This window comes from Dermatophagoides pteronyssinus, unplaced genomic scaffold (genome assembly GCF_027571235.1).
Source record: "Dermatophagoides pteronyssinus isolate colony J.1.1.1.1 unplaced genomic scaffold, Derpt_VIB-CSIC_2022.12 sq0022, whole genome shotgun sequence".
In the NCBI taxonomy this organism is placed as follows: domain Eukaryota; kingdom Metazoa; phylum Arthropoda; class Arachnida; order Sarcoptiformes; family Pyroglyphidae; genus Dermatophagoides; species Dermatophagoides pteronyssinus.
In genome coordinates, this window is record NW_027461546.1 from 339,361 (window position 1) to 359,704 (window position 20,344).

A 20,344-nucleotide genomic window follows, 5' to 3' on the forward strand; every position below is an offset into this window, starting at 1 on the left:
AAAGCAATCGAATAAATAATATAAAAAGAAACGTTAACTTAACAGGAAAAAAAATTACAAAGAGTTAATACAAAGAGTTCATTTGATCATTATAATAATTTCAAATTTTGGGCCCTTTTGAAATTGAATTTGATTATAATCAATTAATTAATTAATCATTGATTATTGAAGAATCATTTTTTAATGATTTTACTTTATGTATTAATACTGATTGTATTAAACGATCGGTAGTTATCATTTTAACACCAATTTCTTGAAATCTGGATGGATGAAATGGCTTTACACCACGACTTGCATCAACTAAAACAAATGTTTCTTGTCTTGGACAAAAATTTTTTGCATCATGACATGTTTCCCGTACACAATAATCAGTTGCCAAACCACAAACGAAAATTTGATCAATTTTTTCATTTTTAATCACTTCATGTAATGTTTGTGTTGATTCAACTATTTGACCACGAAATGCTGAAAAACATTCTTCATCACGTTTCATACCTTTTTGTATGGATAATTTTTTAACATTTGGATTAAATTTCCCTGGATCGGTAATAAGTCCATCAACATATTGTGCACCCCATGTATTTTCAATACAATGTTCAGGCCATTTATGTGTAATAGGTGTTTTCGGTTGAACTGAACTTGAATGAAATGAACAATGATCAATTGGATGCCAATCACGACTATAAACAACTAAATCAAATTCAACATATTTTAATAAACGATTAATAGCCGGTATAACTTCGGCAGCATCTTCACCATTAAAAAAATGATTCAATGCCATTGAACCTTCAACAAAATCATTTTGTACATCAACAATAATCAATGCCCAACGTCGTACAGTTTGTTTAGCTTGATGACCATTTGTTATGTTTGGTTTATCCAATATTGGTGATATTGAATCAATATCTTCAAGATAATCGGATAATTTAAATTCTGTTGGTTGATAACATTCATTATCATTACCATTTTGGCTGGCAATGATTAAACAAAAGAATCGATTAAGTTTTTCAAGCAAAAACTTTACAAATTACTTACGATTGATCATTGGATTTTTCCATTGTTTTTTCTCCTTTTTCGATCAAATACTGCTGCTCAATGATGGTTTAAGATCAAAAATAGATTTTTGATAAACCCAATCAATCAAAAAAACAAATTCTTTTAAAAGTGGATTCATGGCTTTATAAAGATTTTTTTTTTTAATGCAATATAACAAAACACTCATGTGATGCTGCAACAATATTATTCTGCAGCTGCGTGTTTTGAACTTTAAATTTTCGAATACATTATTCTGCCATCTGGTGATGAATTCAAAAAAAAATTGATTTGAAAAATATTTTTTATCAAAAATCAAAAAATTTTTTTTTCGAATAAGCAAAATTATTTATCAATCTTGATGATGATGATTGGAAAAAAACTTGCTTTCATTTGCAGAAAATATGAACCGAAATTATCATCATCATTCGATTCACTAAACAAAAAGAAAAGTTTATTTCGAAGTTCATCCGAGAAGAAGACAAAACATGAATTTATTTTGAATTTAAAGATTTTTCCTGGCAATTTGAAATCTGGAATTTTGAAGATGAAAATGCTCTCATTTGACAGAGGAAAATTCTTTGTTTTGATCATCATCATATTGATATGGACGGCTAGTGGTTCGTTTGGTCGCCGACAACAACCATCATCATCATCACCAATGGATTTAACACCGATAATATTGGGCAAGTAAGATTAAATGTTCAAGTTTTTTCACAATGATGATTTTCCAAAAAAAAACAAAACAAAAAAATTCCAGTTCCAGGCGATGGTGGTAGTCAATTGGAAGCCAAATTAAATAAATCAAATGTACCACATTATTTTTGTGATCATCAAACAATGGATTATTTTAGTGTATGGTTAAATTTAGAATTGCTAGTACCATTTATTATTGATTGTTGGGTTGATAATATGAAATTAATTTATAATAATCAAACACGTACAACACATGATAATGATGGTGTACATATACGTGTACCTGGTTTTGGTAATACAACCACTGTTGAATATGTTGATCCAAGTCGTTTACCAATATCTGGTTATTTTGGTCAAATGGTTGAACATTTAGTTATGGAATTTGGTTATGAACGTGGCCAAAATATTCGTGGTGCACCATATGATTTTCGTAAAGCACCAAGTTTGTATTTTAGTTTTTTTTTCTCATTCAATAAACCAATTTTGTAATTTTTTTCAATCTATAGATGAACTTCAAGATTATTTAAAATCAGTGAAAAAATTGATCGAACAAACATATCAACAAAATGATGAACGTCGTGTTATGATTGTTTGTCATTCAATGGGTTGTTTAGTTATGCTGAAATTCCTGAATGATCAATCACAAAAATGGAAAGATCATTATGTACAATCATTTGTTACATTAGGTGGACCATGGGGTGGTTCAGTAAAATCAATAAAAGCATTTATATCGGGTGATAATTTTGGTGTTATTGTTGCACCATCATTAACCATACGTGATGATGAACGTACATTTCCAAGTTTAGCATATTTGTTACCGAATGATAATGTTTTTCAAACAGATCGTATTCTAGTTGAAACTAAACAAAAAGGAAATTATTCCATAAGAAATTATCAAAAATTATTTCGTGATATTAATTATAATGTTGGTTATAATATGTGGATTGATGTTAAAAATATTACCTATGATTTAGTTGCACCAGGTGTTGAAGTTTATTGTATCCATGGTATTGGTCATGATACAATTAATAAATTGATTTATGAAAAAAATCAATTTCCCGATCAACAACCTGATCGTATTGAATATGGTAATGGTGATGGTACGGTGAATGAAGAAAGTTTAAGTGCTTGTAAACGTTGGAGCCAACAGCAAAAACAACCAGTACATTATCTACCAATTCATGATATGGATCATATGAGATTGTTAAGTGATCAAAAAATTCTAGCAAATTTCCACAAGGCATTCAAATCATCATCTCCGAATCATAAAAAACCAATCAAAAAGCAATGATTGATGAAAAATCAAAAACAGAATCCTGATTCTTTCGTTATTTATTTATTCAATTTTTCAATATTAAAAAAATGTATGGAAAATTCAAGACAAATTTTAATTGTTCCAATTTTCGATTTTTATTGATTGTCAAACAGCCAATGTAATTGATGATCTAATTTTTTTTAAATGATTTAAAATTTCAACAAACAAACGGAAAAACAATGTACTATTAACCTACTAATAATAATAATAAAAACCGATGACCAAAACACACATAATGTGTGTGTGTTTTTGTTTTGTTTTCAAAAAAAATTTCTCTAATGTTTGAAAGACCTTGGCACGATAAAACAAAAATATTAAGCTAATTTTATGGTTGTTTTTGTCATCACCATCGTCGTCGTTGTTGTTGTCGTAAGAACATCCTTCGATCCAGAAAAACAAAATTTAAAGTTTTTTTTTTGATTACTTTGAATTTTTGATATAAAAAGACCGAAATTATGTTCATTTCAAGATATCAACAATCGAAAACAAATCATCAAACGAAATTGATCAACAAATCAAACCGCCAAAACAACAAAAATGAAATTTCTAATCGTAATTTCGTTGATGGCCATTATCGGTACCATTATGGCCGAACCAGTTGATGAAAAACCGAAATTAAATATGCAACAAGTTGAACAATTATTGGAACAAATTGAAAAAGATGAACAACGATTATCACAGAAACCAAATGCTGCCAAAAATGATGAAACTGTTACAGTTGCATTGCAACAATTGTTCACACAATTTCGTCAGGTAATTTTTGATTTCAAAAAACTAATTTCTAATTTTTACCCAAAATCAATAGCTTACCGGTGCTTATGTTGATGTATTGAATGCTGTTAACAAACAATTGGGTCTACCTAAATATCCTAAATTACCTGGAATAGCACAACGTACTGGTCGTGGTATTCGTGATACAGCACCATTCAAACAATTGATTGAAAATGTTGAACAATTAGGCACAACTATATCGGAAGTTGGTGAATTAGTTACACGAACTGTATCGACAATTGGTGATGATTCACGTAAAACTGTCCTAAGACAATTTCAACAATTTGCTGATTTATGGTCAAATCAATTGAATGAAATTTCCCGAATGTTTGAACCATCAGTTATGATGACATTTAACGAATTACAAGGACGTGAAGAATCAAATTTTATTGATGAAATACAACGTCAAGTACAACAATTAGCTAGAGATATTCAACGTTATGTTGATAGTTTTGTTGCTGATATTCGTAATCGTGTTTCCGGTATGCGTAATCAAATTTTCCCAAACGGTGAACGTAGACCAACAACAATCAATCAACAACAATAATATAACCATAAAAAACCAACAACATTTAAATTATTAATTTATAAATTTCAATTTCAAGGCCCCCACATTAATAATAATTTACCTTGGATAAATTAATCATCATCATTATTATATAATCAGAGCGACAACAACAAAATTGAGAGATTCTTCATTTATTAATAATAATAAGCAAACAAAAAAATTATTTGTAAAAAAAAAGATACAAACAAACAGACAAAAAAACCGATTAAAATTAAATGAATTGAATAAATTATTTATAAATTATAAATTATTATGCTAATAATGATTATTGTCATTGAAATTTTATCAGATGACATTTGTAATGATAATGATGATGATGACCGTGATGATTGACGTGAATAATATGGAATTCTAGATGAACGTTGATAAACACGAATTGAATCGATTATAAATCGATTATTATACCATTGTTTTGAATCATTTTGTTGTATAGCACCAGAACGTTGATCAGAAAATTCTGGTCCACCAACACCAAGCTGTAATATTAGATTAAATTGTTGATCAAATGGTTTCGATACATTATGTTCGAAAAAAACAAAATCATTAAACATCCAACGAATCGAATGTTCGGACCATTCAACTACATAATTATTAAATGAACGTGTTATATTACGTTGTGTATAAAGTTTTCTGCCCATATATGATTGTCCAGCAGGCATTTTATAATGAATACCGGCAATAATAGCTGATTGTTGTTGTGCATAAACAAGACCATTAATTTGACCATTATTAAGCCAATCACCAGGATATTTTGGTTCCACTGGTCTCAATATAAATACCGACCGAAGTGATCGACCTTCAGGTAATATTGCTTTCAATACAAAACGGCCATAAAGCCAACTTTTTTTCGAAGAAATCATACCGCTATCGAATAGGAAACGTTCACGACTATAACCAGTTTGACGAATATGTTCATTAATATTGGCCACAATTTCTAGATGACCTTTTTTATTTATACGAACATTTTCTTTACGATGGCAACTATATTGATAAATGTTCATACCTTCATTTTCGTATTAATGAATGAAAATTTAAGACAACAGATTATTCATTGCAAACATACCCATACAAAGATTTTCCGGTTCATCATCAACTAGCCAATCTTGATTATAATACCAAAATTTTTTCGGATTATCAATATCATTGATAAAATTATTAAAATTAAAATCATCAACCAATATCCATTGATCATTGATATTTTTATTTGAAATTTTTTCAACAATTTCACATCCGATGAATGGTGATGATATGTACAATATGATGATGATAATCAGCATTGATTTATTTGAACAAAATTCATTGATGAGATCTATGACGAAAATCATTGTCGAGATGACCATTATGTTTGTGTTTGTGTGTAAGTTATATGTGGATTAAACCAAAAATTTTTTACCAAATTTTATGAATTGAAAAAAATTTTCCCACATTTTTTTAACCATTACGCAAGCACAGAGAAAACTACTATAGCGAGAAAAAAAACCCACCACCAGTTATATATCAATAAATAAATAATTATAATTATAATTGATTTCAATCAAAGAAAAAAAAAGGAACATTATTTTATTTCATTTCAATCATGATAATTGTCCACACATTGATTTAATCTATTATGATGATTATGATTATGATAGATATCCGTCTCAACACATTTTCAATGATGGTAGATGATCATCAACCCACCAACCAACCAAATAAACAAAACTGAACCAATTTGCCATACAATCACCATCATTTTGGAAACGGACGTCAATTTTTTTTTTTTTTGTTCTCTCATTTATATTTGGCGTCATTTCATATATATAAACTTTACTCCTACTACCCTGCTACTCTATATTTTTCTCTTATTTTCATCATCATTCAAAGTTCAAACAAATCATAGAAGAGAAAAACGATCGAAAGAGCAAAAAAAAAAAGACAAAATCCTGATCAACGACTTTTTGATTATGGCCAACTAAATGTGATGTGAATTGAATCAAATTGGATTGAATTTTCATTGTATTTTAATCAATCAATGGGAAACGATCACTTCCGTATTCGGAAAAGAGTAAACCAAAAGAGAGAAAAAATAGAGTGAGAAAGAGAAATCGCCTATTTTTGGCTAATATTACTTATCATTATTATAATCGACATTGATGATTTTTTAAAAAAATCAATAGAAATCTTGAATATCCAAAAATCTAATTATACAACCAGATATAATGATGATTTTAACGGAATTTTTTTTTTTTTTTGTTTAAAAATATGAATCCATTAGGTATGTTTAAATAACCAAATCAAATCAAATGATGATCAATAATTAATTGGAAAATTTATTTTTAAAACTTTTTAATTATTGATTTTTCATTTGAAAAATGGAAAAATGTCATTTTTGAATACAAATCATTATTATGCGTGTGTGAAAACTTTCTCATCAATGATTGATTGATCAAATATATTGATTTAATCACGTTATCTGCAAAAGGAAAAAATAAATCCGACCAAACAAATTTTCACACACATGGCTAAAGATGAATATTGTTTTTTTTTCATTATTTTTCACATGATTGAAATAGAAATCGAAATGATAATCATCAAAAGAAAAAAAAGAATTACTTTCTCTTATGACATTCTTTGTATTTATTTATTTATTTAAAGCAAACGAAAAAAGTGTTAACCTGATTTTGGTAAAAAAAAACAGTATAAAAAGCCCTGTAAATCGATAAATTGATTTTTCTTTTCAATCTTGTTGTTTGTTGTGAATGAACGTCGGATTAATATGATTTCAACATCAACATTTGTTCAATTTATTATTGTGTCAATAGTGATATCCATCTTAATGAATATATCATCCATCAATGCTGGCAAAGAAAAAGAAGGACGTCTTATCATTATTGGAACAGGTGGTGGTGGCGGCGGAGGAGGTGGAGGAGGAGGTGGAAGTTATGGTGGCGGCGGTGGTAGTAAGGGTGGATACGGGGGAGGAGGTGGTATGGGCGGCTACGGTGGTGGCGGTATGATGATGATGCCAATGTAATTACAATTCAAATTTTCAACAAAAGAATATTTTAATTAAATTTCTATCCAAATCAGGATAATACCGATGCCAATCATGATGGGAGGTGGTGGTGGGGGTTATGGAATGATGGATATGGGTATGATGGGCGGATACGGTGGCGGTATGATGGGAGGATACGGCGGTGGCATGATGGGAGGATACGGCGGCGGTATGATGGGTGGAGGCATGATGGGCGGATACGGTGGCGGTATGATGGGTGGTGAAATGATGGGCGGATACGGCGGTGGCATGATGAGCGGATACGGTGGCGATATGATGAGTGAATACGGCGGCGGAGGTGGCGGTGGAATGATGGGTGGATACAATAATGGAGGAGGTAACCGTGGGGGAGGCGGTAAAGGTCATGGAGGTGGAAGTGGAACGATGGGCGGGGGATATCGTCGCCGCCGTCGTCGTCGTAGATAATCTTTCAATGACAAATCCCAAAAAAAAAAAACCATTTTCTTGTATCATACCCTAAATGTAATACAATTTTAATCTCATTCAATCAAAAAAAAAAAAAAAAAAAAGTATTGCAAATTGTTTACGATGATGATGATGATAATTGTAATTAATTAAGTATTGCTCTTCAATGTAAATCAATAATAAATATTTTTTTTTTTTTTAAAAGGATTTCTCAAGAAAATCCATAAAAAAACAAAACAAAACAAAACAATTGACTCCACTTGACAACAATAAATAAGAAATTTCAAGTGTTTTGGATAACAAAAAAAAGTTACATTTGATAATGATAATCAATGATATTTGTATAAAAATCAATTATTTTTCATTTGAAAATTTCATTCTTTTTTTCTCTTTGTTTGTATCGAATCAACTTTGACTTGAACAATCATGAAATTCTTTTTCACTTTAGCTTTATTCTGTACATTGGCTATCAGTAAGTTTTTTTTCCTCATTTTTTTGTCATGTTTTTGAATTTTGATTGAATGAATGAATTGTAAAAAAATATAGGTCAAGTTTATTGTAATGGTGCCGCTATTGTATCGGCTGCACGATCACAAATTGGTGTACCATATTCATGGGGTGGTGGTGGTATTCACGGTAAATCACGTGGAATAGGTGAAGGTGCCAATACAGTTGGTTTTGATTGTTCTGGCTTGGCACAATATTCTGTTTATCAAGGTACACATAAAGTATTGGCACGTGTTGCTTCTGGACAATATTCCGATCCAAAATGTCATCATGTTGCATATGGTAGTCATCAACCAGGTGATTTAGTATTTTTCGGTAATCCTATTCATCATGTTGGTATTGTTTCGGCACATGGTCGTATGATTAATGCACCACATACCGGTACAAAGGTACGAGAAGAAAATATCTGGAGTGATCATATTGCTAATGTTGCACGATGTTGGTAAATTGATTTCAAATCGTAATGATCGTATCTGAAACAACAGATGGCAGCACGATGTTCAAAAAATATTCATAAAATGATTTTTCAAAAATTTTTTTCTTTTATTTCTTTTATTAATCCTCCAAATGAAAATCAAATAAATTTCAAAATAAGATCTTTTTAAGAAACTTGTAGTGAAACTTTAGTGATGTGATAAATATTATTATTATTATATTTTTTTTATAATACAAAAAAAAACAATGACAATCATCATAAAGAATGAAATAATCATTTTTTAACATAAAAGAAATGAAAATAAAAAGCAAAAAAAAAAAAAAGAAGAAATGTAATGTTTGTTTTTGAATGTATCTAGTGTTGTAGACATGTAATATACAAGGATGATGATAATAATTTTTTCGATTAGAATTAAACATAATAATCCATAATCCATTTCTGTATCCAAATGATTTTGATTTTCTTTCTCTCTCGGTCTGTCTGTCTATCTGTTTTGTTATTGCTTTGATTCTTTATAATAATCATAATCAAAAAAACAAACAAAAATAAATATTATTTCTTCACAAAATAGTTTTTTCATTTCGCTTCATTTCTGTCTGAAACGATTATGACAATGATGATTATGATGATGACGTTTGATGTTTGTTGAATTCACAATGCGAAATTCATACACACAGAGGAACATTGGAAAAAAAATTGATAAATTGTATTTACTGTTTGTCGTCACTCGGTTCGTCGTCAGTTACAATAATAATAATAATAATAATAAAATCAGATACAAAACAAAGAAAAAAAAACCTAAACAACAAACGATGAATAAATGAATCGAACATATTTATTTAAATGGAAGAAAAAAAAAAGTAAGTAAGTAAGTAAGTAATCCATAAAATGCATCAAAAGCAAATCAAAACGATAAATGGAATTTTTTATAATATGTATATAAAATAAAGGACAAAACAAAAACAAAATGTGTGTTTGTGTATGGGGAGCAATGACGATTGAGTAATATTATTGATGGTAAGTAAAGAAAGAAGAATAATCAACGACAATAATGATAATGATGAAATGATGTATGGAAAAATAAATGTGTGTGTGTGTGTGTGTGTGTTTGTCTCATTCTCATTATCTCATATCACTTTCGATAAGAAATTTCTTTCGTTGGAATTGGTGAAGATTCTTGAATTCGCTTTATATATAATACATTTATGTTTGAATTCGATTGTTGTTATTCATACTCCTCATTTCCATGATGATAATAAGTTTTTCCGTTTTTGTTTTTGGGGGATAATCAAAAATCAATGAATGTTGATTGTTGCATAAATCGAAACAATAATCATCATCAAAACAAATGAATTTATTTGCTTTATAAACAGCAATGATGATCCAGCACTATTTCCAATAAAACTTTTTACTAGAAAAAAAAACGATAACAATGTACAAAAAAAAAGAATTAGGTGAGAATGAAACTTAAAAACAGGGAAAAAAAGAGAAAAATCAAACATACCAGCTTCAACAGCATTACCATGATGTAATGATTGTTCTAAATCATGATTATTTGATCCACTTGATGATGATGATGATGATGAACTTGATGTACCATATAATTGTACAACTTCACTACTAACACTAATTACATTGGATAAAACTTGTATACATTCAAAATGATAAGAATCGATTAAAATCGATGATGATGATTGGTATTTTGAATCAAAAGAATCATCATTGTTAGAATTTGATAGCTGAATTCTACGATTCCAATTCGGGCTATTTCGTTTGGTCGATAAATTATTACCATGTTGTCGTCGTTGATGTTGATGATATGAATAATGTTGTTGTTGTAGTTGTTGTTGACCATTATCATTCTGATCATCATTATCATTATTTTGATTTTTTCCATTCAATGGATATTTTAAATCTAAACGTATAAAACCATTTTGATTGAAATCATTTTGTTTATTATAATCTAAAAATTGAGCATCTAATTGTTGACCATTTACAAGCCAATATAATTCGGGCATTGGTTTATATTTGGATGATAAACAACGTAATGATATTTGTTCACCAAGTTCATATTTTTTCTTTAAATTTTCAATTTTTGGTGATAAACGATCTATTCATGAAAACGAAAAAAAAACATTTTTAAAAATCACTTTATAATTGTTTTTAAAACAGTGAAAAACGTTTACCTTGAAGATCATTATTGGTATGATGATCTAATATTGGTACATATAATGTATGATTATTATTATTTGATGAATCAATTTTCATTTCTAAACGTACATTAGCAGTACGATTAAAACGATGTATGATTGATGATGTACATTCAAATTGATTAATACGTTTAGCTTGTAACCATGACCCCGGGAATTGTACATTAACCGATGTTGATGATTGTCCATTTTCAAAATGACGATAATATGTACGCATTATAATTTGATTTGTTTTCATTACATCATTATTTTGATTATCATCGATATTATTTTGATTTGATGATACCAGGCTATTTCCATTCAAATTGATAACTAAACGAGCCGGTGGTGTTGACATAGGTGATGTACAGGTTAAATTTACCGGTTCATTAGGACTGAAATGTGATTTTTTACCAACAATTATTGGTTGACCATCACGTGGTATATCTGTTAAGCAAAAACAATCAAAATCATAGAAATTATTGATCAAATCAAATCATGGCACTTACAATAGACACGAATTTTTTTAATTTGAATAGCCGTTGTAAAATCATTTTCAGCCAATACTTCACAACGAAAATCTGCTTCAGTTTTAAAATCTGTTTGTAAAATGTATAGATTTCCATAATTCGAACGAGATTCCTATTTTTTCAATTACCAAAAAGAAAAAAAATGAATTAATAAATGTGACAAGTGAACAGAAGAAAATCTATTTTTTTTAAAAAAATCGATTTCCAAATGTGAAATTATTGTAAATAAATCAAATTAACTTCAAATGTGTTTGTGTGTGTGGTGCTGCTATAGCAATTTCATCTTTTTTTTCTTTTTTTCGTTGCAAAAAAATGGCACTGAATCCTACAGAATAATTTCTTCTTGCGCTTTTAGATTCTTGATTTCAAACGAAATATAAAAAAATGGGAATTTTTCTTTTCGAAAATGAAAAATGTTTTTGCAGCAACAACAACAACAACCAACAACCGAATCCAAACATCAAACATCTATTTATCTGATATATCGATATCAGCCTGGGCAACACAGAAAGAATCGTAAAATAATAATAAACGAATCACACAGAAAAGAGAAGAATTTGGAAATTGATATATCGAGAATCGAATCTTCCAACAAAAAAAAAAAAAATAAAATTCAACAAACATTTTCATTTTCGTCGATCAAAGTAACCTAACTAACTAACTAACTAACTAACTTTTATCGTTTGATAAACAAAATATAAAAAAAAGTAACAGTCATTATTTATTTGACATAAATGATGATCAATGGTGATCATCTTAAAATGTAAAAAGCAAAAAAAAGAAGAAATCAATGAAACAAGATTGATTCGGTGAGATGATTGAGTGGAAATAGTGGAGAAAAAAACGTAAAAATCTTAATGCGATTTACTTGGCTAATTTACAAAATTGAATGTAAACAATGTTTATCCATTTTTAACCTCATCCAGTGAAACAAAAATGACAATTTTTTTGCTTCGCCATTTTTTATGATTAATGATTTTGTATTTCTGTTTTTTTCTGAAATTTTCTAAATATTTTACAACAAAACTTTTCAAAGGAAAACTTTTTCTTTTTGAATTCAAATATTTACACACAACCAACACACAGACCAAAATCCAAATTCAAATGTCATCAGTAAAAAAAAAGGAAGAAGAATGTAACAAAAACGAAACGAAATGAAAAAAATCAGAAGCAAAATATACTTAACCCTGCATTACGGGTAGAGCGAAACTCGCGTCGTTACTTAGGTGGGGTCGTTTTTGACCCCAAATTGAAATCCTTTTAAATCGAACTTGAAAGTGAAAAAAGAATAAATTTTTGTTTTCAACTCTTCAAAAATATTGTCTATTTTAAAATTTCATCATTAAATGACATTTCAACATCATACCAATAATGATTCGAAGCGACAAAAAAATTTTGATTTTTCGACAGAAATTAGACTGTATAAATTTCACATGCATCGAGTCCATAGAGAATTGCTGTGCACTTACGTTATGCAAATTCGGACTTCAGCCTGAGAATCGATGTATATCTTCATAACCAGTGGTCAGAAAGCAGTGAAAATTGGACAGAATATTCTAGAAACGTAATTAGTCAGTCGTTTCGATTGTCATTAATTTTAGTTGAGTGGTTTTCGAATAGCGAAGAAAAAACTGACGCTGGGGTCAAAAACGACCCCACATCCGTCTTCTAGGGTTAATCGGCTCAATTCTTTTTCAGCAAAAAGATGTTTAATTATTAATTATCCAAACAGAAAAAAAACAGTAACAAACAAAACATTCATAAGATGATAATGAATGAATGAATGAATGTTATAATAATAATAATAATTCTTTATGAAATGAGAATGAAAAAGAAAGAAAAGAATTCTCCGAATCCATAATAATCTTTCCAGACATATTTTTTGGGCTAACTATATTTTTTGGTCCATAAGTAATCCTGCTTTATAGTGATAATAATTTTTTTCTGAGACATTTCTTTTTTCCATCCACTTTTACAAAGTTGTCGTTATCATTGTTGTCGACAACAATTTATTTGCTACTTTGTTTGGAAAAACTTACAGTGGGTGTGTGTGTGATATATGTTTTGATTTTTCAAAGAATGAAAATTCAGACGAAATGAAACGACCATATTTTCAAATCAATTTTTTGAAACTTTTCTTTCTTTCTTTCTTTCAGTGCAAAGCAAAAAAATCCAATTATCAATTGAATTTCATCCGTGAAATCAATCAATCAATACAAAATTCAAGAAAAATCGTTTTTCGCCAAAAACAAAAAAGATTTAAAAACAAACAAAAAAATTTTTGTTTCAAGTTTTTCAAATTTCCGCAATATAAACAACATTTGTCTCTTTATTGAGGAAATTTAACCATTTTGTTGTTGTTGTTGTTGAAAGTATATCATCAACAACAACAACAACAACAACAAAGATTAAGATCAAATCATCATTATTCAGTCTCGCCTTGTTTTTTTTTGTTGTTGTTATCGGTGACTTAAAAAAACAACAACAGAACAACAACAAAGTTAAACAAAACAATGTTGTTTCTTTTCTTTTTTCTTACTTCAAGAATCTTCTTTGTTTCCAGAATTTCAAAATTTATGTTTTTTTTCTTCTTTTTCTTGTTTTTTGCTTTGTGATCCAACCAACCAACCTTTGTACAAATAACAACAACAAAAAAAAACATTGAATTTCCTTTATTTTTCGGATGAATTTGTCATCATCATTATCATTGTTGTTGTTGTTTGCTTTCCTTGGAAACAAAACAATGGACAATCCAAACTCAATGTTTAGATTTTGATGACAGAAGAATAAAAAAAATCTTTGGCTTATGGAATAAATTATTCTTCGTTCGTTGTTACTGGATGAATATATATTTTCCAGATATGAAAATCAAAATGCAATATACATTCCTCGAAATAAATAACTATCGATACTATCGATTAGCATGGGAATCATTAAAAGAGAAATTATCAAGAAAAACAAATCCAAAAAAAAAGGTAGAATGATGAACAAACAAACCTAGCAACAAACAAAAACCACCAAGTTCCCAAACGTACAATAAAAATTTTTATTCATATCATCATCATTGTATACAAACTAAACTAAAATAAATAACAACCTAAAACCTAAATAATGACAATAAAAACTTGTAAAAAAAATGATTCTTCTTGATATTTATGGGCCAAAAAAAAAAAAAAAAAATGTTGACCAAACGTTGACATTAAAACAAAAGCCAAAAAAGAAACAAAAGCAAAAAAACCAAGCTGATGATGTCCAGGATGTCAGAAAAAAAAATGTTTTTTTTTGCTTTGTTTTTTGGCTAAAAAACAAACAATTTAATGTTGTCCTTTTGGATGTTTGCATGTCTAGATTAATTTATATGATGGTAGGTATGTATGATGATGATAACTTATTACGGAAATTATGAGCCAAAAAAGCAAAAAAAAAAAAAGATAAAAATCTCAGGTAATTCGGAAATCCTGAAAAACTATAGTGCCAAAAAAGAGAGCGAGAGAATACGCTGCACCTAAAATGTGGATTATTCTTTAAAATTCAACCAACCAAAGCAATTTATAAAAATATATAACCAAAAAGGGATTTTAGTTTACTATTTTTCATTTACTGGTTTTCACTGGATTCAAAGAGTTAATTAAAATTAATTAGGTTCTTTTTCTTCTTCTTCATTTTCGCTGATTGGAGCCAAAACACACACAATCAAACAGCAAAAATTTCCACAAAAAAAACGATTTTTTTAAACGAAACAAAAAAAATTTCATCAAATATGCAAAACATGAATTAAATGTCATGGAAAATTCTTTCAAAATTCTTTTTTTTGCCTTCGAAAAAAAATTGATGACAATTTTCATTGGTACATTTTTCCCTTGTGTGCACAAAAAAAAAAAAAATTTTCCTATTGGTTTTTGATTGATCGATTTTTGAATATTTCATAAGATCATCATCATCATCGTTATTTGTAACACACACATAAACAATGTCCACATTGAATATTCATTTGACATTTTCGACAATATCATCATCATCATCAAATATGCATATCGATATCGAGTATCGATTGTTCTTCAGACCAATAACAACAACAACAACAACAAAATCGATAACAAATCGATATCAGCAACTTTTTTTTTGATATCGAATTGATAAACTTTTTTTTCAAATCGAATCGATCAGAGTAAAAAAATTTTTATGGAAAATCGATCAACAAAAATGAAAAAAACTTTAAAAACATTCCACCAATGAAATTAATCGAGGATTAATGAAAATGAATTTCGTTGAAAAAAAACCGTAATTAAGTTCAAAACAAAACAACGAAACTAAAGGGGTTAAACTTTTGATCCAGTCAGAATTGAGATTTTTTCCGTTTGCTACCGTCAACTTGATTCACGGTATTTTTATTTATTTCCAAGGAATTTTTTTTATTATTTCATTTGACATTTTACTTTTGAAAACAAAAAAAATTGCAACTTTAAAAAGTAAAAAAAAATAAACTTTTTGTTGTTGTTGTTGCAAATTGAAATTTGTTACAACAACAACAAATAAATCGACTAATTGACTTTTTTTGAATGTCGTGAATGAAACAAACAAACAAGCAAACAAAATCACGAAATGCATTTGCACAATAAAGTACACAGTAGCGAAAATTCTATGTGATTTTTTAAAAAATAAAATTCTTTGTATCTGGTATGCATGCATGCACAATGCAATTAAATTTCAAATCAAAAGAAAAAAAAAACGAGAATATTCTTCATTGTGTGTTTTTCCCCATCCCCTTACATGGTCTATTCATGATAATCAGTTTGATTAGAGAAAGAGAGAATAAACAATTTTCGTTAAAATCAAACAACAATAAGATCGGAATAACAAACTTAATATACTTACATCGATAACAATACCGGTTGTATCATAAAATGTACGTGGTGTTAATTCATCAGCCGTTATAAAACGATACATTTCTTGATTATCTTTAAACCATTTTATTGAATAAATTTGATTATAATCAAGATCAATCATTGAACAATTGAGCCACATTGGATCACGATAAAATATATAATCAGGTGCCATTATACGTAATGATCTTATTGCATTTACATCTGTTTTGTATGGAAAAAAAGAGAAAAGAGAAAAAAAATTTGTTTTGATTAGTCAAGTTTCACAGAGAAAAAAATCAATCAATCAATCGATAATGATGATGATTAATTAGAACAAAAACAGAACAAAACAGAATCTATCTATTTCTCTCGGTATCTTTTTCCAGTTACTTTTGGATTTGGAGAAATTCCAAAAAGTTTCCCAAAAACATAAGATTTTTGTCATTATTTATCTATTTTTTTCATAGCTAAAATTAATTATTAATAACCAAAAAAAGACATGAAAAAAACAAACTTTTTATCGTCATTTTTTTCCTTTACAAAATGAATTTATATTGGAAAAAAAATTTTCTTATCATCATTATTACTCAAAGGTTTTTTATTTTGATAATTGGCCAAATCAGATTTGTTCAGCTTCTTGTTTTTCATCATCATCATTTTCAAATTTCAAATAAAAATTCATAAATAACGTAAGATTTAATCCCTGATGATTGGAAAAATTGTTTGTCTTGTTTGTTGCTTTTTCCAATCAAACATCATTAATTTTTCATCTTTTTAAAAAATGACATTTTTAAATTTAAATTTTTTCATCATCATTCCGATCATCATCAGTATTATGAATGTTAATTCTTTACCAATACTAAATCAATCATTAATAGAATTTATACCAAAAAATCCAGAATTTCTAATCGATAAACAAACAATTTATGGACCATATCAACAAAATATTTCAATAATATTCACATATTTATCGAATGATGATGAACAACCACCACCACTAATATGTTATCATCCAAATCGAATAAAATTGATTGGAAATTTTTTCAATCAAAAATTTAAATTATCAACAACAACAACAACAACAATGTCAAATGTCAATCATCATTATAATCATCAAAATGTATCGATTACAAAGACAATATTGACAATAAATAATATTACCTTGGATGATTATGGTTATTATCAATGTAATAATCACCGATTTGAATTAACTGGTAGGCCAAAAATAAACATCGAAAACGACATCGACAATGACAATGACAATGACAATAATAATAAGATTATCTCATTGAATGTTTTATCACATACACCTATTCAATCACAAAGTATTATTGTTTGTCTAATAAATAAAATCCATCAACATTGTCAAACATATCTAATACGGCCAATACATTTACTAAATGATTGTAGTCAGAATCAAAATTGTAAGATTATTTTACTGGTAAATAATTTTCATATTAAACATTATTATTACCATCATCATCAAAATAAAACAACAATCAAATTATCAATGGAATTAACAAATCGATTTGGTCGTACCAGATTACCAATACCATTACCATCATCATCAAAAACCGGTATAATCGATGATGAAGAACAACAACACGAACAACAACAACAACAAGATCAAATGTTAATCATAATCAATGATGATCGAATACAATTACAATTAATAATATTCATTATAATTATCTTAATAATTTTAATAATCAGTATTATTGGATGTCGTCATCATCCATATTTACAACAACAACAACAACAACAATCTGATAATGATGATGACGTAACAACAACAACAAACAGGATAAATTCAATACAACAACAGCCATCTACATCAGCAATAATGAAAACAACATATCCTGATGATGATGATAAGAACAAAGAATCCAATCATAATAATAATAATAAAGATCAAGAATCAAGATTATCATCATCTTTATCATCATCATTATGAATTGCCAAATATATAAAAATTCTTTCTTTTCTTTCATTGTTCTTCACAACATTCTTTTGTCCAATATTGTTCCAATTGTCATAGTGCATCACATCATCATCATTGTTGTTGTTGTATTTCGGGTGATGATCATTTCAGATCGCCTGGGTATCCTTTATATATATATGTTTTCAGATGATATTTTTATATATGAAAAAAAATACTTATATGTCTGTTGTGTGTCTGTGTATAACTTAATGTTAATAATAAATAAAAATTTTTCAATTCATATTTTACACATTGGTATTTTAGGATGATTTCCAAGCAACAATAACGATAACAACAATGAAAAGAAATTTCGTTGTAAATTTATCATTATCGTTATGGGGTCATTGTTATCAGTTTCAATGAAAAAAAAGAAGAATATTCTTTGGGTACCTATTCAGTGATGATAGTAATAAACAACATAGAATCTGTAATACAATTCAATCCATGAATGAATGAAACATTCATTCATTCATTGATGGATGATGGTGATAATGATTTTTAACGACTTTTATCATCATCATCAAATGAATGATTTCTATAGATGTTATTTTTTTTCACTATTCCGATTGATAATGATACTAATGATAATGATGATAATGATGATGATTCGTGACCTCAAAAAAAATCGTAAATTTTGATAGACATTGAACATCTTGTTGTTTGTTTGTTGTTTGTTACACATTTTTGTTGTGTTCCATAGACATCCTGTATATTTCATCATTAAAACATTATCATCATTATCCATTTACTCAGATGTGTGAAATAATGATATTTAAAAATTTTGTTTTAAAAACTTGAAACTTTTTTTTTTGAATATAAATCACAAACACACAAAGACAATGAATAAGTAAAAGTAAAAGTAAAAAATAACAAAATGATCTTCTTCTTCTAATGACGATGATAATGGCTATGATCATCAGGCAGCGAGCAGCAGTCAATGGATAAATGATGATGCTAATGATAATGATAATTTTGAATTCGGACAAAGACAAAAAACCGTATGTGGAAAAACCGTTTTTTTCAGAATGAAAAGGAAAAAAAGAGTTAATGAACAAACGTGATTCACGGAAACAACAAACGACGACGTGTTTTAACTCTTTTTTTCTTTGAAAAGCCGACCAACAAAACAAAACAACGAAAAACAAATTCTAATGAAAAACCAGAAACGAAGAAGAATTTAGAGAATTTTTTTTCAAACAGAATTTCGGAATGGTAATTATTACGGGGTTTTGTTGTTTTTGGTTGTTGTGCAAAGCAAAAAAACAAATGAAAAATACATTTGGAACGTTTTTGTTTACAAAAACAATGGTAATGAATATAGGAAAAAATGATGATGACTTTTGGCAAAACAAAAACAAAACGAAAGAGTTGTTAATTTCACAGGCAGATGGATAACATTATTTTTGTTTGTTTTTTGTTTTTCGCTTTTGTTTGTTGTTTCATAAAGAATTCAATCCAGAAAAAAAACAAGCAATTTTATCATGGGATTTAGCAACAGCAGCAGCAGCAGCAAAAGACAAAACAAATTAAGATTTTCCTTTTTTTGCTTAGTTTTGCTCAAATTTTCTTTCTTTCTTATAACGAAACAAAAATAAATTGGAAACAAAAAACAGTTCAGATGATGAAAGAATATTCATTTTATTTTCAAAGTATTTGATAGAATGTGATTATCGCATACACACACAGAATAATTTCAAGGCAATGGAAGCGATTCATCATCATTATGTCAACCAAAAAAAAATTGTCCATGTTTTGAATTCTTCCTCTTCGTTTCAAAATTGGTCCATGATGATAGCCACGATGCTGGGTGATCATTTCTCATTAACGATAATTTTGATTTCGTTTTTGTTTGAATTTGATTGATACAAGAATGGTACACATTGATGAATTGATGAATCCGGAACCCAAAACGAAAGAAAGAAAAAATCCTTACGAAAATTATCTTTTTATGGCGCCATCCTCTCTCTCTCTCTCTTGAACATGTCTTTTGTTTC

General features: G+C 28.4%; 8 protein-coding genes across 14 annotated transcripts in view; 5 read left to right on the forward strand and 3 right to left on the reverse strand.

The window, feature by feature from the left end:
• Positions 1-31: 31 nt before the first annotated feature.
• Naam (Nicotinamide amidase) lies at positions 32-1,210 on the reverse strand. Its single transcript, XM_027350484.2, has 2 exons — positions 1,036-1,210; positions 32-971 (listed from the first exon to the last, which is right to left on the reverse strand). Exons 1-2 carry the CDS (start codon positions 1,056-1,058, stop codon positions 152-154), a joined length of 843 nt encoding a protein of 280 aa, XP_027206285.2. The 5' UTR covers positions 1,059-1,210; the 3' UTR covers positions 32-151.
• A 228-nt stretch (positions 1,211-1,438) lies between these two features.
• LOC113799772 (lysosomal phospholipase A and acyltransferase-like) lies at positions 1,439-3,273 on the forward strand. 2 transcript variants are annotated; one of them, XM_075822974.1, is made up of 3 exons: positions 1,439-1,722; positions 1,793-2,170; positions 2,235-3,273. In XM_075822974.1, the coding sequence occupies exons 2-3, from the start codon at positions 1,873-1,875 to the stop codon at positions 3,017-3,019; spliced, it is 1,083 nt and encodes a 360-aa protein (XP_075679089.1). In that variant the 5' UTR covers positions 1,439-1,722; positions 1,793-1,872; the 3' UTR covers positions 3,020-3,273. The 2 variants fall into 2 exon arrangements, with proteins under 2 accessions (XP_075679089.1, XP_075679088.1); XM_075822973.1 differs by having other exon boundaries at positions 1,442-1,718; positions 2,235-3,271.
• A 230-nt stretch (positions 3,274-3,503) lies between these two features.
• On the forward strand, positions 3,504-4,363 carry LOC142645776 (uncharacterized). Its single transcript, XM_075822976.1, has 2 exons — positions 3,504-3,796; positions 3,849-4,363. Exons 1-2 carry the CDS (start codon positions 3,581-3,583, stop codon positions 4,359-4,361), a joined length of 729 nt encoding a protein of 242 aa, XP_075679091.1. The 5' UTR covers positions 3,504-3,580; the 3' UTR covers positions 4,362-4,363.
• On the reverse strand, positions 4,341-5,843 carry LOC113799786 (beta-glucanase-like). The gene is made up of 2 exons (XM_075822975.1): positions 5,446-5,843; positions 4,341-5,385 (listed from the first exon to the last, which is right to left on the reverse strand). The coding sequence occupies exons 1-2, from the start codon at positions 5,720-5,722 to the stop codon at positions 4,616-4,618; spliced, it is 1,047 nt and encodes a 348-aa protein (XP_075679090.1). The 5' UTR covers positions 5,723-5,843; the 3' UTR covers positions 4,341-4,615.
• Positions 5,844-6,797: 954 nt separating this feature from the next.
• On the forward strand, positions 6,798-7,943 carry LOC113799774 (uncharacterized). 2 transcript variants are annotated; one of them, XM_075823053.1, is made up of 3 exons: positions 6,798-7,391; positions 7,452-7,513; positions 7,601-7,943. In XM_075823053.1, the coding sequence occupies exons 1-3, from the start codon at positions 7,138-7,140 to the stop codon at positions 7,840-7,842; spliced, it is 558 nt and encodes a 185-aa protein (XP_075679168.1). In that variant the 5' UTR covers positions 6,798-7,137; the 3' UTR covers positions 7,843-7,943. The 2 variants fall into 2 exon arrangements, with proteins under 2 accessions (XP_075679168.1, XP_027206270.2); XM_027350469.2 differs by having other exon boundaries at positions 6,932-7,391; positions 7,452-7,943.
• Positions 7,944-8,156: 213 nt separating this feature from the next.
• LOC113799775 (peptidoglycan endopeptidase RipB) lies at positions 8,157-8,958 on the forward strand. The gene is made up of 2 exons (XM_027350470.2): positions 8,157-8,314; positions 8,389-8,958. Exons 1-2 carry the CDS (start codon positions 8,269-8,271, stop codon positions 8,793-8,795), a joined length of 453 nt encoding a protein of 150 aa, XP_027206271.2. The 5' UTR covers positions 8,157-8,268; the 3' UTR covers positions 8,796-8,958.
• LOC113799773 (uncharacterized) overlaps positions 8,215-20,344 on the reverse strand; it is a 52,873-nt gene continuing 40,743 nt past the window's right edge. For 3 of the 5 annotated variants that reach the window (XM_075822958.1, XM_075822959.1, XM_075822960.1), the window contains 5 exons: positions 16,380-16,591; positions 11,484-11,616; positions 10,972-11,421; positions 10,290-10,895; positions 8,215-10,196 (listed from right to left, as the gene is read on the reverse strand). In XM_075822958.1, the coding sequence (XP_075679073.1) occupies positions 10,081-10,196; positions 10,290-10,895; positions 10,972-11,421; positions 11,484-11,616; positions 16,380-16,591 (1,517 nt within the window). In that variant the 3' untranslated portion in view covers positions 8,215-10,080. Of the gene's footprint in view, positions 10,197-10,289; positions 10,896-10,971; positions 11,422-11,483; positions 11,617-16,379; positions 16,592-16,759; positions 16,932-20,344 lie in introns of those variants that run through there. The other 2 variants (XM_027350468.2, XM_027350466.2) reach the window with 2 other exon arrangements.
• On the forward strand, positions 17,052-18,598 carry LOC142645772 (uncharacterized). The gene has a single exon (XM_075822961.1). It carries the CDS (start codon positions 17,151-17,153, stop codon positions 18,321-18,323), a length of 1,173 nt encoding a protein of 390 aa, XP_075679076.1. The 5' UTR covers positions 17,052-17,150; the 3' UTR covers positions 18,324-18,598.